The following is an 18,055-nucleotide window of genomic DNA, read 5'->3' as shown; positions in this document are numbered from 1 at the left end:
TAATACTATGCAGTAAGATAGACGTCCGTCCAAACAATTGTCGTTTTCTGAATCGATTGTAAACACATCATCAAGGCACACAACTCTATGTCATTCTTCCAGACACTGCCCTCAACTTATCGTAATGCAGGTTCACTTTGTAGAGTATTAGAATCCCCAGCAGATACGAACGCGTACCCCGGCAACATTTAAAATAGGGCTTTTCTCTAACAGCGGCGCGATTACTGCAGAAAAAAGAAATGCTAAAAAATAAATATATGAAAACCTATTTGTCGGGTCAAAGTGCAAATTTTGCGACGAGGCAGCAACTTTGGTCCACATGGTGTGGACATATCCGACTAAGCACGACAGCCCGTGAACACTAGCACCCTGGGAAGCTTTACTCTGCAGCTCAAGCCCTAACGTCCAGCAGGACATCATCAGTCAAGCCCTTGCTGCTATTGTGCCCTAAGTGATTCCCGCCGACGGCAAGGGGCGACGGGGGAGATCCATGGACTTCTCTCCTGCCGTTCATTGAGTGGTGTTTTAATGAAGTTGTTGCTCTCCCTCTTCATGCATGTCACTACTTGTTTGTAGCATTTAATTCACATATATTGACCGAAACAAATGCAGCTACAGGGATTGCTTTTGATCCATTTGTTTCGTTTGCGAGGCCGCTTGAGGACTAAAGAGGCCAGTACAAGCAACTATTCCAGTAAAGCATCAATGCGAACCACCATCGCAGGCACTGGCAATGTTTAGGATCGTTGCTCAGCATTTCTTTTAAATACCACCACTTTTGTAAGCCCTCTATTTCCCTACGGGCAGCGCCATTTCTTATCTCGTTAACTTCGACAGAGGGAAAACGCTGGAGCCTCAAGGCGATCTAGAAATAAAGTGCGTGACTATGGGATACTTTACGAGGTCAATACAAGCAGCTATTCCAGTAAAGCATCAATTTGAACCGCCATTGCGGGCACTGGCAATGTTTAGGATCGTTGCGCAGCATTTCTCTTAAATACCACCACTTTTGTAAGCCCTCTATTTCCCTACGGGCAGCGCCATTTCTTATCTCGTTAACTTCGACAGAGGGAACACGCTGGAGCTTCAAGGCGATCTAGAAATAAAGTGCATGCGTGACTATGGGATACTTTACGAGGTCAATACAAGCAGTTATTCCAGTAAAGCATCAATTTGAACCGCCATTGCGGGCACTGGCAATGTTTAGGATCGTTGCGCAGCATTTCTCTTAAATACCACGACTTTTGTAAGCCCTCTATTTCCCTACGGGCAGCGCCATTTCTTATCTCGTTAACTTCGACAGAGGGAAAACGCTGGAGCTTCAAGGCGATCTAGAAATAAAGTGCGTGACTATGGGATACTTTACGAGGTCAATGCAAGCAGCTATTCCAGTAAAGCATCAATTTGAACCGCCATTGCGGGCACTGGCAATGTTTAGGATCGTTGCGCAGCATTTCTCTTAAATACCACGACTTTTGTAAGCCCTCTATTTCCCTACGGGCAGCGCCATTTCTTATCTCGTTAACTTCGACAGAGGGAAAACGCTGGAGCCTCAAGGCGATCTAGAAATAAAGTGCGTGACTATGGGATACTTTACGAGGTCAATGCAAGCAGCTATTCCAGTAAAGCATCAATTTGAACCGCCATTGCGGGCACTGGCAATGTTTAGGATCGTTGCGCAGCATTTCTCTTAAATACCACGACTTTTGTAAGCCCTCTATTTCCCTACGGGCAGCGCCATTTCTTATCTCGTTAACTTCGACAGAGGGAACACGCTGGAGCTTCAAGGCGATCTAGAAATAAAGTGCATGCGTGACTATGGGATACTTTACGAGGTCAATACAAGCAGTTATTCCAGTAAAGCATCAATTTGAACCGCCATTGCGGGCACTGGCAATGTTTAGGATCGTTGCGCAGCATTTCTCTTAAATACCACGACTTTTGTAAGCCCTCTATTTCCCTACGGGCAGCGCCATTTCTTATCTCGTTAACTTCGACAGAGGGAACACGCTGGAGCTTCAAGGCGATCTAGAAATAAAGTGCGTGACTATGGGATACTTTACGAGGTCAATGCAAGCAGCTATTCCAGTAAAGCATCAATTTGAACCACCTTTGCGGGCACTGGCAATGTTTAGGATCGTTGCGCAGCATTTCTCTTAAATACCACCACTTTTGTAAGCCCTCCATTTCCCTACGGCCAGAGCCATTCCTTATTTAGCTTCGGCAGAGGGAAACCGCTTGTGCATCAAGGAGATCTAGAAATTAAGTGCGTGACTATGGGATACTTTACGAGGCCAGTACAAGCAGCTATTCCAGTAAAGCATCAATGCCAACCACCATTGCGGGTACTGGCAATGCTTAGGATCGTTGCTCAGCATTTCGTTTAAATACCACGACTTTTGTAAGCCCTCTATTTCCCTACTGCCAGAGCCATTCCTTATCTCGTTATTGTTTTTCAGCAGCGCAGGGGACAAAGGACGTGACAAGTGCACAGACACGGCGCTGAACTTACAACTGCTTATGGAGGCGATTTCCACTAAAGTACAGTGACAAGCAATCTCAAATGAAAAGACAGATACACAAAACAGATTGATGATAATGACAATTCCTGAGCCCAGGTCTACAGTGGCACAAGACCAGTTGGGCACGTTTTTCTATTCCCATCAAGGAAACGTAGTTCTTCATCAGACAGAGCTATTGAGGCAACGCTTACGCATTCATCTCTGAATTTATGGATTTCATGGGCTTCAATGATTTCACGAGTGATTTTTGTTTTATTGTCTGACAGCACTCGGCATTAACTAAAAACAGAATAACACGGAGGTTTATTGTTCTTTTTTCTTTCCTCTGTGCAGCTAGCAATTTATACCAAGGTGACGGGATGCGGTGCCGCTCACGTTGTTGTGTTCCCGCAGCCGGTCGTTGAGGCAACGACCATGCAGTTTGCCCCGTGTAGTGTTTGCCACATGTAAGCGGAAACCTGTACACAACATTGTTGCTACATGGTACAAAACCTTTTTGGTGTTTCTTATCGAAGCCTACCATCCTTTCATTGCGCTGTTTACAATATGGCAGTTTGGAGAGTTTATGGGGCCCAGAAAAAAACAACATTTACATCGGCACGCGCTCCCACCCTGTTCAGATTATGTGAAATGCGGTTTAAATAAGGAACAACCACACAATTCCTTTTTTCTTCCTTGGGCCTTTCAGTGGAATCTTTGCGGCCTGAATTAATGATTTCTGTTAACAGGCTCTATGATACTGCAATCAGAAGGTCGGAAGGGTATCCTGCTGCTTGTAAGCGCACCACCTGATTTTGATAGCTGTCTTGCATCACATGATGTCATAATTTTTCTAGGGCATTTCTTAAACACAACTTTGCGATACCACGCTTTACACGCTTAGAATGTGCAGAAGCGAAAGGCGGGAAGTCGCGATTTGCCGCGACCGCAAGCTTTCATTCTGCCTCAGAGTGAAGGTTCTGCCACCGGAAATTTTAGCGTTCTTCGGAGGATTTCCACCATCGAAGAACCACAGCATAAGATTCTGCAAGATCTTGCGATGAGAGTGGCGCAGGCAAGCTAGCCTCTACAGAGAATGGCTCTTCCTGAGAGCACACAGCGGCACATCTTCAGTTCACGGTGCACTTGAATGGCGGCGGTGTTCTTAGACGGCAGACAGGACTACGGAATTCTTATGCAGTGCGCGCTGCCGCAGCTTCGAGCCGTCACTAAGAAGACGCATTAGGAAAGCTTCAGTACGGTACAAGTATCTCGATTCCCATGATTAGAGGTGTTTTCGAAGAAGCATGTATCATGTTTGTTCTTAGGAGTGTTTAATGCTTGTGTTTTTCCAATAAACCTCAGTTGTTAGTCAGCGCTTGTCCGTCTTCTTTCTTCGTACGTGTCAGTCGTCGCTGCGCTGTTTTTTACCACGTCCACGATGCACCAACTAGCTCAGTTGTCGGTTCTTCTGCAGTTAATTTCTGGTACTCTGAGCTCTGTTTTTTGTCCTAACATCGCTCTTCTTGACAACCAGGCTGGCCTGGCTTCCCTAATCGCAGTTACTGCTTTCAAAGCTCGCCTGGCTTCCTGGCATGCAAGACGGGCCATTTGCCCGGTTGAGGTGCAGATGTTGTGCGGAGCCCTGCTCCCGTCGTAAGGACACAGTCGCCGAATGTGCGCATAATAGCATCGGAGTGGTGGCACCAGCACCGGTTCTACAAGGACTGGCTTTGGGCGGCATGTGGCAGGGACAAGCATCGAGTGCGGCGTTTTCGTGAGTAGTGTGACCTAGCGATGCAACACACGGAATTCCTCTGGCATTCTTCATGCCCTTGGCTACTTGCGAAGACGAAGCCTCCGTGTTCTGAGGGAAAGTTACTGGTTCTAAGTAACAAGCAGGTGCCAGAAAGGTTCTCAAGCAAGGCCAGAAATTCTGTGTCCAGCCATCCCTAGGAAAAGAAGAAATGCTGTGCCTTGGAAGGAATATTTCTCGCCAAGCCCGGAAGGAGGAACAAGCGAGGTGCATGGTGGAATGTATTGAGGTTTTGAAGGGTTCGTGAAGGGGTTGAGTTTTGCTCCCCTGGTGAAATATCTCTCATCGGAGGATTTACGGTTACTGGTATCGGATAAAGAAGGGTATGTTGTTGTTGTCCCAGAAAATATGTTCAGAGAAAGAGCCGGGAACCCTATCGCAAAAAACTTCAAGCAAGTTCGCATTAACGTCAATAGTAAAAAAAACTGAATCAATGCGGTTACTGGGGGAAATGAATTTGGCAGGGCTTGAACGCTCGGTTAGTAGTTCGCAGAAAAATTGTCTAGATATTTTCTTCTCTGCGAAAACGCATAAACCCGAAATTCCTTTCCGGTGTATAGCTACGGAGCGTAACACCTGGCCACATTCGATATCAAGCATTTTGCACAATCACCTTAGCAGTCTTGTGATTGCTGATCCGTTTCTTGTTTCGAATTCTGTCGCACTTGTTGAGTATTTGCAACGCTGTAACCCGGGTTCGAGTAGGATGTTCAGCATCGATGTGAGGGATTTGTTGTATTCCCTACCTCAAGATAAGCTTCTGCTTTTTGTTAAGAAAAGCATAACTATTGACAATGATGAAGAGAGATTTATTGCGGATTATGAGGTATCTGTGGAGCCGTTTTTTGAGCTTTTGACGTTTTACCTGCAATCCACTTTTGTTCAGTGGGAAGGTGAACTGTTTGCTCAAAAAGCTAGGGTGCGCATAGGTTCAAATGTAGCACCGGTGCTAAGTAATTTGTTGGTTCGGTTTATGGGGTTTAACGTCCCAAAGCGACTCAGGCTATGAGAGACGCCGTAGTGAAGGGCTCCGGAGATTTCGACCACCTGGGGTTCTTTAACGTGCACTGACATCGCACTGTACACGGGCCTCTAGAATTTCGCCTCCATCGAAATTCGACCGCCGCGGCCAGGATCGAACCCACGTCTTTCGGGCCGGCAGGCGAGCGCCGTAACCACTCAGCCACCGCGGCGGCACGCTAAGTAATTTGTTTCTGAGTCATGTTGACAGGGCGATAAAATTCAAGTTCGGATATTGCGTAAAGCAGGCGTTTAGGTATGTGGAGGATTACTTAATTTTTGTTGAGCCTACAAATATCAAGGGCCATGTAGAAGAAATACTAACGGTCTTTGGTAGTTGCGGACAAGGTTTAAAGTTTACCTTCGAACTCCCGAAGAACAACGAGCTAGTTTTATTGCGAAGCAATACTACTTTAGGTCGCACTTCAGCCCGTTCCGTGGCGAGGCGGTGGTAGGCACCATTGACCTTTAGCGTGACATCGCTGCGTGACGTCACACCACGTGACCTAGAGTGACGTCACACCAGCTGTGTAAAAACGGGGCCCCATCTCACGCCGTCGCGAGGCGAGGCGGTAGCCACCAACGGCGGCCTAACTCCCGCTCCTCTCACCAGAAGCGCTACGGTCGGTGTGACGTCACACCAGCTGTGTAAAAACGGGGCCCCATCTCACGCCGTCGCGAGGCGAGGCGGTAGCCACCAACGGCGGCCTAACTCCCGCTCCTCTCACCAGGGGCGCTACGGTCAGAGTGACGTCACACCAGCTGTATAAAACAGCTCCGCTCCTCTCGCCAAGGCAGTCATACAGCCAGATGTTACGATGGTGCCTACGAACAAGGCAGCTCGGCAGAATGCAAAGAGGAAGCATCAGCGAGCTACGGAGACGGAAGAAGAACGAGAAGAACGACTTTCTAAGCGGCGTGCCCAGTATGCAGCTCGGCGACAACGTGCAACCTCCTCTGTGGAAACAGCAGAAGCAAAGGAAGAAATTATGAGTTTGCCTGACAGTGAGTCTCCTTCTAGTAGTTCAGAACGCTGGAACGCGACTAAACGGCAGAGGCGTGTCCAAGAAACCCCGGAACAGCGGCAACAGCGGCTCGAGAAGGAACGTGCGTTTCGAGAGAAGGAAAACGAAAAGCGAAGAAAACAGCGTGCAGAAGAAACACCCCAGCAGAGACAAGAGCGTTCGATGAAAAGGGAGGAGAAATCTCTCACCAAGGCTGGCCCTGCTTCGCAATCACCAGGCTTAACCAAGCTAAGCCACGGCCGTTTTTTTAGACTTAAGGTTGGCCCTGAGCCGTGATCACTTCTGTTGGGTTTTTTTTTCAACAGCGCTCGCAGAAGCCCTTGCTTAGTTATAGCTCAGCCTATTTTAAGTTAGTTAAATGTGATATAGCCGTTGCATGTTTAGGATCAGCACTTTCAAAATATTGTGTGCAAGGAATGGCAAATAGTATTAGTCAGCAGGTTAGTAGATTACAATCGGCAGCCTTTCCGGAAGAGGTAATCTTGCTTGCGTGCCATAAAATTCTGAGGAAACTAAAATTTTTCAAGAATTGCCATCCATTAGACCCGACAGACATGAAGAGGTATGAGGTTATACCGTATGTTCATCGTTTGTCACATAAATTAAAAAAAAAATGTAGGCGTCAGATATAGTATTCAAGTGCTGTTCTCAGCCCCAAAAAAACTTGGAAAAATATGTGCCATAGTAGATACGAAAGCAAAGGCTAAAAAACAGAACAAACGGGAGTAGAGCCAGCAAGATAAAACATCAAAAGAAGTTCACGCCATGCGCTGAAAGTTTAGTATATAACATTGACTTTTCCTGCGGCAAGAAATACATCGGCCAAACGGGAAATTGTGTGGACACCCGTCTACGTCAGCATAATACCTCGTTAAAAGGCCCCCCATCGTCCAACCTTGCGTTAGATTTCAGAGATTGCCCCCTGAGTAACATCCCGTATTCCCCCGATAATAAAATGTGCACCCCTCTTCCATGAGACGAAAGTTATTTGCAGGCATAGGGAAAAATTAACAAGGGAACTGTGTGAGGCATATCACATCCACGTGAGTGGTGAAACCTGTGTAAGCACAGCTTCGGTGCTTCTGCATGATCGTGAGATTAAGTATCTCGATTCCTATGATTAGAGGTGTTTTCGAAGAAGCATGTATCCTGGTTGTTCTTTGGAGTGTATTAACACTTGTGTTTTTCCAATAAACCTCAGTTGTTAGTCAGCGCTTGTCCGTCTTCTTTCTTCGTACGTGTTCGTCGTCGCTGCGCTGTTTTTTACCACGTCCATGATGCACCAGCTAGCTCAGTTGTCGGTTCTTCTGCAGTGGCAAGGGTGCCACTCGTGCGGCCGCCCGTCACGTTCAAACCAATCGCTCCAAGGTTGGCTGTGAGCGTGTCCCAGCAGCCCCATACTGCCCACCAAACCCTGCCTGGAACCTCGCTGCGCCTGTATCTCCCCCTCTGGGTACCGGGCAGCTCGGCCCGGCATCAGCTGCGCTAATCTCTCGCCCCGCAATAGAACTAGCTCCCTCTGCTGCACCACTCCTCATGCGCCGGCCATCAGCTGCTGCAGCTGACCCACCAGCACTGGGTCCACTTGACAGGCTGACCCATCGTCTTCATCTGCCACTCCGCGTCCCTCACTGCACCCCGAAACGTCGGCCTCAACTCCACAGCCAGAGTCGCCCACCTGAGCCGCGTCTTCGGACCCCGGACCGCCTGCACGACTCTTGACACTTCAGATTTTCACAAGCCCTTAGGGGGCTGATGCGGCGACACACTCTGCGCGCATTTCCGCGCAGCCTCCACCTTGTTATCATCCGGCCCAGCGTCGCCCGACCACGCGATGGACTGCGTTACCGATAAAGCACAGCTCCACCGCTGCGTCACCCCAGGCACGCGTCACCAGCGGCGGCCACAAAAATAGGCTGCCCGGCTGGGAAGAGCGGCTGTTTTCCTTCCGCTACCCGGACGAGCGTAGCGTGGGTATGCTCGTCCGCTGCCGCCGCTAATAAACAGTTATGTTTTATGCTGGATTCGTCCTTCGGTAGAAACTACATCCCACAACGGTATTGCGGTGTTGATCAATGGGAAATTAATAGTGTAGTCACTTTACCCTTGAAAATTAACCAGCACCGTAAAGTAAAAGAACAAACAAGAGCGTAAAATACTGGGCTAGTTGGCCCATAATGCGCAAGTAAAACCAGCGAAATTCGAAAGCTGGAAAATACAGAGGAGGGACACACACGACTTCGCTGGACTTAAAACCGATTTATCCTGATGAAGAAAACAACATTGGTAAGTTTTTCCTCCGCAAGCGCTCACTCAGAGCAAGGTGACGGAGAGACATTTACGACGACAAAAGCTGGCACCGCTTTTCGGTGATAAAAAGTGAAGGATCGCTAATACATGTCTTGTTATTCTTTCTGATTAAAGACGCTTCCAGCAACTCACGCTCACGTCTTGATTTTGCCAGACTGATAACACTATAGCCAGGTGAAACCGAGGGGAACAGTGGAGGCAGTCCTTGACATGCGAGGCTATGTTGTTTCCCATGCGTGAGCTTAAAGTTCAGTGCTGCCTCAGACGTTAATTTAGACAGACTCCAGTTGGGCCAATCACGGAGTGACCATCGCCTGCTTTTCGTAGAGTGGAGAGCTGGGCGAGTCGGTGCATGATTGAAGAAGGAAACCAGCGCAAAAGATGAAGACACAGGAACAGGGAACACAGGACACCGCTGGCCTGGTTTTCCAAGCTCCTGTTCTCCGCTGGCCACCAGAGATTTGGGCGTACAAACGAGAAAGTTTACAGGGAGCTCAAGACACCAAATTTTCGAGCTCATGTGACGTCTTCGTGTGGAAGTTCAATCGCCTTCCCACCCTCGTCCATTGGAGAGCTTTTTCGTTTTTTCCCCCAAGTAGGAGAACGAAGAGGGAAACCCGCCAGACTTCGCTGCATCATACACGGGCATTGAACCATAACTGTTATTCTTTCATCGAAATAAGCAGCAGTGTTGTGTGTGCCTCCTCTGTCTTGCCCTGCGTCCGTTTTTAGCTGTTTCCACCTTGTGTGGAATGAAAAGCAACCACATTCCACAAGTTGGAACGGAACCCACGACCTCAGCGCATCATGTAGGGTGCTCAACCAACTGAGCTCTTGTGGCGGCTGTACAATCTTCTACTTTCGGGGATATTATACGTTGCGTACTATCATCGTGAAATGAAACGCGACCTAGAGACACTACAAAACTGGAAGATAATACGCTTGGCAGGCGTCGTGTGCGTTTTCTTCGTGTCCCAATTTTTTTCGTGCTGCAAACGTGTTTCAATACGGATCGATACCAACTAGCCCAGACATCGATGTTGTTGCATAATACTAGAGGGGTTATTTTCGCATCGAAGGTGCTGTAGCTGCTAATATTCTTGATGGTTTGTGCTCACGTTTAAGTTGTGTTGTTCGCGCCACCTTCGTACCTAGCGGCAGGTGCCGTAGGTCCGTTATTACAGCGAGTGTAACGTGGAGCGTCAGAGAATAGTGACCTCTTTTACGCTACCTGTGCCTACCAAAGCCGAGGCCCTCGTCAAGTTACTGACCAGACGAGAGTAATGAAATAAATATGAATGAAGGCAACCGGTGCGCACAGGTGTCCGGTGCGTCCGCCCAGCGCAGTGTAATTCAAGCATATCTGCGAATCGACAGCCCTCTGAACTTTTTAAACGTGCAAGCAACGGCTTACTTTTTGTTCACAAGTGTGGCGGATCGCCTACTTGGTGCAAGTGCGACATTTTTCAGTGCAATAAAACAGCACGGACGAATAAAGAACAGGTCGTCCCAGTCTGATATTTCTTCGTTGTTTTAGCGCTGTTACCACTGGTTTGGCGAGGAATGAAACGCGCCATTAGAAACATGCAGACAGCCACTCACCTCCCTCGCAGTGGGGTCCCTGGTATCCGACGGCGCAGTCGCAGACCCCCGGGGCGACGCAGGTGCCGCCGTTCATGCACTGTGGATAGCACAGCGCTGCTGGGCAGGCGACCAGGATCAGAGCTCCGCTCACAGGAGCTTCGTGCACAACGCTTCGACCTGCCTTTCACGTTCCTGTGCGTTCTTCTGGCAAGCCATACTTCCTTGATTCATGCTTGGGATCATGCCTAGTGACATTTTACTGTCTTCAAGAGTAATAATGGCATTCATGCGCGGCGACAATCTTCGTCTGTTCTTACGGTTTGCTGGTGCATGTCTATCCTACATACTCTGAGCTTATTCTATACTGCAATTGTTATTCTTTATTATGCCTAGCAATTGTTTTTTTTACTAAGAACGAATTATCTTTCTATTTTACGCCCAAGAACTAGTCATCGGCTATTTGGGTCCGACAGGATTGTGCGCATGCTTTGCATCGAGTAAGCACGCAAAATAATAAAAGAGAGCGTAGTAGCATAAAAGAATTGCAGTTAAAATAATTTTCGGTGTACTAATTCCAATCAACCCAGGGGGCATTCTAAATTTGTCCCGCACACAGATCTAGACGGATTTTCGACAGCATACGGTTGATTGCCGCCGCGTGTAGTCACAGTTAAATCGCCAGCGAAGGCTTTGAGTCGGGAAAGCGAGGTATTCACAACAATCTTCCGGTCGTGGCAGTGTGCTGGCATCCGTTCAATGTCCGGCGGTTTAAAAGTACCTCTTGCTGGGCTAGTTGGTGCAACATTATCTAACAAAGGTAAAAACAGCGCTAAATTTGACACAAACCACACAGAAAGATGGACAGGACGGGCGCCAACTCCAACTGTGTGCAGCTTCAACTGTGTGACACTGCTGGAGTCAGCGCCTGTGCTGTCCGTCTTTGTGTGTGTTTTGTGTCAAATTTAGCGCTCTTTCTACCTTTGTTAGATTGTAAGTGATTTCAGTTTATTACTGGAAAGTAAAGCAATTCTTCAAGGTCCTGCCATTTTCGACCTATTTATTAAAGCGAGATCACAGTGGCAGCCGCCGTAGATTGCTGGGAGGTAACTCATTGCATTACCTAACCGTAGCGGCAAAGGAGGTCGAATTACTGAGCTGGCAACTGATGAAACGGCTTTGCATTTTTATTTCATGCTCCCGAGTGTTTATGCCAGCTGTTGCCGACCAAAGACGTTCAGAAATTATCGTATTTCGCTTATATTAATTATGCAGCAGTTAAGTCTCACAGTTTTGCAATGCCGGTCATGGCGCTGACCAAATGCTGCGAGTTTATTCTACTCCCTCGCACTTGACGGCGGCCATTGCCTGAATATTACAGAAATATATTCGCGATGTTTCAGCGACATTTTGCAGGCGGTGTCATAAGAAAAAAAGTGCTTTAGCCGCTGGTAGACTTGGGCGAACAATGAAATATATGAATAACTTAACAGGCTATCAGAACTGTCACTAGCGTTTATCGCAAGACAATAGGATGTCCAAGCGTTGGGCCAATTGGTAGTGATTCATCGTGAAACCGCGCGCAAAAAAAAAAAGGCACACGAAAGGACAAAACAGGACGAAACATGAGCGACTGACGCAAAATGCAGTCAGTTGTTAGGACGCTCATGTTTCGTCCTGTTCTAAACTTTGTGCTTTACTTTGTGCGCGCTGTTTCACGACGAAGGCAATATGATCTCGTCACCAGAATGAACGAGAGAAATTGGCTTGCCAGAAACCTGGCCCTAAGCGAACTGTTCAAATGTCGCCATACATACTGTTGGTGGTCTAGGGTGCGGCGAAATCCCCGGCAACCTGAACTCACTTAATTAAAGAAAAAAGAATGCGGTCACTGACCATGTCATGAAATTCAAAGACGTTTCGGAACCTCGTACGGGTTCCTTGATCACTGAGCGGTACAATAAATTGTCGCGACTTATATACGTAACACGTGGCGCAAGGAGCGTGCGTAGATGGGTGGCATGGTTCCTTGCACCCGGTTCATGGTAGCTGGTGTCGATTGTATGATTAGAGATTCCATCAGCCGCCGAGATGACACGTTCCTTTCCTTCGCGATGACAGTGGCGTGGTCCCAGTCAATCGTATGAGTATGCTCTTGCACATGCTCGGCAATGGCGTTCGTCGTGTGATTATTATTTCTGACGTCACGTTTGTGGTCGTTAAGCCTTCTGGAGAACTTTCCTGTTTCGCCAACGTAGACCTGGGGGCAATCAGCACATGGGATCTGGTAGATGACACCTGGAAATGCTTCAATCGGCAGTTTATCTTTCACGTTCACGAGCTGGTTACGGAGCTTGCTGGTCGGGATGTGGGCAATGCGCATGTCATATTTTGCAAACACGCGGGATAGTGCTTTGCTGATTCCCTGCACGTAAGGAATGGCAGCACGCGCCTGGAATGTCTTGTCTGGGGTACCGCTTCGACCTATTGTTGACTTCACCAGATCGCCACTTTATAGGCTATCAGGCTATCTTCACCAGGTGTTGAGTCCTCTAGCCGGCAAGACATCAACGCATGTCGGAAATTCGTCCACGTTTGCATCTAAGTTACATGGCATCTCGCTGAGTGAAGACGACATTATGGTTTCGTTTGACGTGACATCGCTTTTTACTAGCGTACCAGTGGATTTAGCAGCAGCTACATGTGAAAAAGCCCTGGAAGCTGACACTGGTCTCCCTGGCCGCACACCCTTCGACGTTCCGGAACTTTGCGAGCTGCTGAGATTTTGCCTTGGCAACTTATTTTTCCTACGGCGGCAGTTTCTATGAGCAGACACAAGGCACGGCAATAGGGGCGTCAATATCAGTTACAACGGCCAATTTAGTAATGGAAGCCCTGGAAGAAAAAGTGCTAGCCACCTTCATTCCTGCACCCAAAGTATTCTACCGCTACGTAGACGACTGCTTGTGCATTTTGAAGAAACAAGACGTCACACGCTTCCTGGACAGCCTAAATGCCCAGAATGCGCATATACAGTTCGCCGTTGAACTTGAGAAAGACGGCTCTTTGCCATTCCTGGATGTACTGGTTCGCAGGGATGAGGGCGCCCTCACCTCGATCTATAGGAAGCCTACGCATACAGGTCGCTACCTCAATTTTATGTCGTGTCATCCGGCTGGCCACAAGACGTCGGTGGTATCGTCTTTAATAACACGTGCCGTACGCATATGCTCAGATGAAAATTCATTGCAAAACGAGCTGAGGACGATTCACCGAGAACTGACTAATAACGGTTACCCTAGTCGCTTTGTCCACAATATTCAGAAGCGGATCTTGCAGCCGGAAACACAAAGCAACAAGACATTCCAGGCGCGTGCTGCCATTCCTTACGTGCAGGGAATCAGCGAAGCACTATCCCGCGTGTTTGCAAAATATGACATGCGCATTGCCCACATCCCGACCAGCAAGCTCCGTAACCAGCTCGTGAACGTGAAAGATAAACTGCCGTGTGATGACCCCCATAATGCGCAGGTCCACACGGGACGGAGAGGCAAAGAGACACCGTATGGCTCAGTTTAAACAAACAGATATATTCAATAATTATACATGATTAAGATTCAGAGGCTGGGGCGTCCGAGCTTACGTGCCGACGACTTCATGGGGGCGATGGAGTGGCTCCGGAGTTGGGCTCGAGCGGTTGCTGGCAGAAGCTGCACGCCTTCGGGCTTCGGCGCTGAAGGCCCTCTTGGCGAACGATGTCGTCCTGAGCGTCCTTCTTCCGTACTGCTTGTCGATTTTTATATCCTCTTCTCCACACTCCCTAGGGTGAGGACGACCACGCCGGAGGGGAAGGAGGGGGGGGGGCTAGGGCTTTCACTTCGGCGCACAAACATACCACCCCACTTATGGTCTCGCCCCCCTCACGTTTTGAGTCCGAGGGAAAGAAGGTTGTCTTCGAGGTAGCGCATAGCGTCGGCTGTGGTAAGGCGCGCTCTGGCCCGCTGACAGTTCCCGCGGGTCACCGGCCTCCATTCTCCATCCATCAACTGACACTCGCTCCTCAAAGTAAGGCGCGCTCTGGCCCGCTGACAGTTCCCTTGTCCTGGAATGTGCTCGGGAGGGCCGCCCCTGGAACCGCCACGCCAATTGGGGAGGATAAAGCCCGTTTCCCCGCGGCGGCGGCGGCGGGTCCGGTTGGGTCCGGTTGGGTTTAAACCCCTTCGTTCTGGTCGTCACTCAAAGAGCATGACTGGGTAATTGATGATACCGCTGTCATCTGGGTCTCCGTCTACGCCGCGCCGTCGAACGCGGAACCTCGTAGCACACACAAGGAATGTCACAGCCGATTGAAGGATTTCCAGGTGTCATCTACCAGATCCCATGTGCTGATTGCCCCCAGGTTTACGTTGGCGAAACAGGAAAGTTCCTCAGAAGGCTTAACAACCACAAACGTGAGGTAAGAAATAATAATCACAGGGCGAACGCCATTGCCGAGCATGTGCAAGAGCATACTCATACGATTGACTGGGACCACGCCACTGTCATCGCGAAGGAAAGGAATGTGTCATCTCGGCGGCTGATGGAATCTCTAATCATACAATCGACACCAGCTACCATGAACCGGGTGCAAGGAACCGTGCCACCCATCTACGCACGCTCCTTGCGCCACGTGTTACGTATATAAGTCGCGACAATTTCTTGTACCGCTCAGTGATCAAGGAACTCGTACGAGGTTCTGAAACGTCTTTGAACTTCATGGCATGGTCAGTGACCGCATTCCTTTTTCTTTAACACAATGCCTGACCAGACGAACTTTCGTCGAACCATTGATTATGTTAACTCACTTAATTCTAACGGTCCATTTAATCAATGGCTACAAGTGATTCTCAGACTCAGATGTCTATGCATAGACGACAATGCAAATCCTTCAAGAAGCGAAACAGACATTACAGCATTCCATATAAAGCGAGAAATTTCTTTAAGAAAGAAACTCGGATACGTTTCGAGCCTCACTGCGCACCAGCGTCAAAGAGCTGCGAGGCTTCCAGTCGCTTCTCATTTTATCGAAAAAAAAATAGGCTCGCACAAAGTTCAGGATGGCAGAATTAATGTGCCAGTATGACAAACAGCACTTGCCTGTCCGGCAGTAGCGGCCCATGTATCGCTTGGGACACTCGCAGATTTTGTCGCCGTTGCAGCGGCCCCCATTGGCGCACTTGCGATCACACTCCGGGTCTGGTCCTGCGTGAAGAACGATGGCAGCGTCACCTGTCGTGCCTCCTGCCCATCAGAAGAGAGGTGCTGGCTTCTTCACGTGGCTTTGCTTAAAAGGGAACAGCGGAAACGCAGGACGAAGAGAGGAACGTACAACACAGGGGATGACTTACAACTGATGTTTATTCGAAAGGTGCACAAGTAGCCTCGAGGCAAGCTGTCGGCTGAGTCAACGTTGGGGGCGGTGTAAAGGGCCGGATAAAAGCGATAAATTCTTAAAATCTATAAAAGTTATAACAAGGAACTATGCCTGTGGGAAGAGTGACTTGAGAGAATGAGAACAAGATGCAGCTGAAGGATGGATAGTGGGCAAGTTGAAATCTAAGGTCTGGCGAAACCTCGTCTGGCCGGATAGAAAGAAATTCATTTCAATAGAAACAAGAAGGCGCCGGCCAGAGGTTTGTGTCAAAACAAGACGTTCCGGATTCTGTATGGAAGCCTTGTTCACTGAAATTTATTCTGGAAGAGCGACGCTTAAATACGCTTCTATAATCGTCCCAGGCATCTTGCATAGGTTGGCGGGAGATTGCCGGAGTTACGATTAAGTCTTTTTTCAGTAGCCTGAATCACCAATGGCTCGATATACTGGCGTGAAAGTCAGTTCTTTTCTTTGGCGGTGATAGAAGCACCTTCCGGCGTGCACCGATCCGGCGTGCACCGCATGTGCGTTGGAAGTGACTTTGTTATTCTTCACGTCCGACATATGTTCTTTCAGACGCCTTCCAAAATTCCCGCTCTCGCCGATGTAAACATAGTCGCACTTAGCGCAGGGAATTCTGTACACAACACCCGGAAATTTTTCTTTCTTCAGTTGGTCCTTGACATTCACAAGCTCGTGTCGTAACTTGCGGGCGGGAATGTGGGCAACGTGCACGTGCGCAGGACACGTGCCAATGCTTCACTTATGCCCGGTACGTCCTTTGCATTGGCTGCCTACCGGTTCCGCTGACCGCACGGAACGACTTCCAACGGAGTCCACAAAATTTCTAGGGTAGCCGCAGTTCATCAAGTCACGGCGCATTTGTATCAGGTCCTAGGCACGATCTTCAGGTCTTGAGCAGATTCTTTGGGATCGTTGAATCAGCGAAGCCGCAACTTTACGTTTGTGGTATGCCGGGCTGACCAAGTTAAAATGCAGGCACCTGCCCGTGTGGGCTTACTGAAGACTTGAAACAACTTGAAGGCCGTATTCATCTCCCTTCACTGACACGTCCAAAAAAGGCAGACGGTTGGCAACCTCCTGCTCGACAGTGAACGTAATGTCCTCAGCGATGCTGTTGATGTGCTCTGTGAAGGCGGCGAGTGCATCCTTTTTCATGATGCAAATGCAATCATCAATATATCGCAGGAAGACCTTAGGCCGAGGTTGGAAAGACGCCAGAGCTCGGTTTTCTATAGCTTGCAAAGTCAGGTTGGCGGCCGTGACAGAAGTGGCCGCGCCCATTGCTGTTCCATGCAGCTGTTCGTAGGAGGTGCCTCGAAAGACGAAATACGTGTTTTCTAGGCAAAATTTCAACAGCCTCAGCAGGTCCGGTGCCTCGAAAGGTGTTCTTTCGCCGAGCTTCTCGTCTGACTGAAGGGCAGCGCCGCATACATCCACCGCTAGATCCACAGGGACGCTGGTGAACAGAGACTTGACGTCGAAGGACACCATTAAGTCATCGCCGTCCACGCAGATGTCACGCACCTTTTCAATGAACTCGTACTTGTAAACCAAATGTACAGCCAACTTGCCCACATTGCTGCCTTGCTTAACTCGTACGAGTTCCGTATAAACGTGGATCCTTTCCCGACTAGCGGTGGCGAAGACGCGGCGAAGGTAGCCCTAAATCTGGCACAAGGGGGAACGGGTAAAGTCCACTATCGGACGCATAGGTATGCCCTCCTTGTGGATCTTTGGCAAGCCATACAAAGCAAATGCGGATCCGTTGTGGCAGAGAAGCCTGAAGTACAATGACTTATGCTGAGGCGGTACGAAATGGAACATGTCGACAAGAAGTTTCTGCAGCTCTCGTTCTAACTTAGACGTAGGGCATTTCTTGAGAGCGACGTACGTACTCCTGTACTGCAGAGGATCCAGCACATTTTGTAGCGAAAGCGACATTGGCCACGAACTCGCAGTTTCGCCGTGCTCGCAGTCCCACCATGGTCGCACTGCACCACGTGACCAACCGCATGAAGAACCACGTGGCAGCTGCTCCGTACCACGTGACCGACCACGTGTTCAGCCACGGCGTCGGTGGCCACTGAGCCCCCCCCCCCCCACCCCTGCACACTCACTAAATAAAATACAACCCTGTGTCGAGGCTGGGAATCGAACCGCGGCCTTTGGCGTTTCGAGGCGGAGACCGCGACCACTCCGCCACGACGGCTTTTTTTTCTTTATTGCATAGAAATAGTGCCGAAAAGCGAAGTCTAAGCACGCTTACGCCACAAAACACCAGGCCACCTTACCCCTGCATGAACCCTCCTTCCAAAGCATAAAAAGTCTGGGAGGCACACACATGCAACCAGATAGGGGAGCCAGC

The 18,055-nt window shown here is 49.1% G+C and overlaps 1 protein-coding gene across 6 annotated transcripts in view; it reads right to left on the bottom strand.

The window, feature by feature from the left end:
• shf (WNT inhibitory factor 1) overlaps window positions 1–18,055 on the bottom strand; it is a 492,096-nt gene that overhangs the window by 69,132 nt on the left and 404,909 nt on the right. For all 6 annotated transcript variants that reach the window (XM_077641125.1, XM_077641124.1, XM_077641126.1 and 3 more), the window contains exons 5-6: window positions 15,390–15,494; window positions 10,275–10,370 (exon numbers count right to left, since the gene is read on the bottom strand). In XM_077641125.1, coding sequence (XP_077497251.1) covers window positions 10,275–10,370; window positions 15,390–15,494 — 201 coding nt within the window. The remainder of the gene's footprint in view (window positions 1–10,274; window positions 10,371–15,389; window positions 15,495–18,055) is intronic.

Source organism: Amblyomma americanum, chromosome 10 (genome assembly GCF_052857255.1).
Source record: "Amblyomma americanum isolate KBUSLIRL-KWMA chromosome 10, ASM5285725v1, whole genome shotgun sequence".
NCBI lineage: Eukaryota > Metazoa > Arthropoda > Arachnida > Ixodida > Ixodidae > Amblyomma > Amblyomma americanum.
The sequence above is the reverse complement of the archived record's forward strand: the minus strand, read 5'-3'. Positions and strand labels throughout refer to the sequence as shown.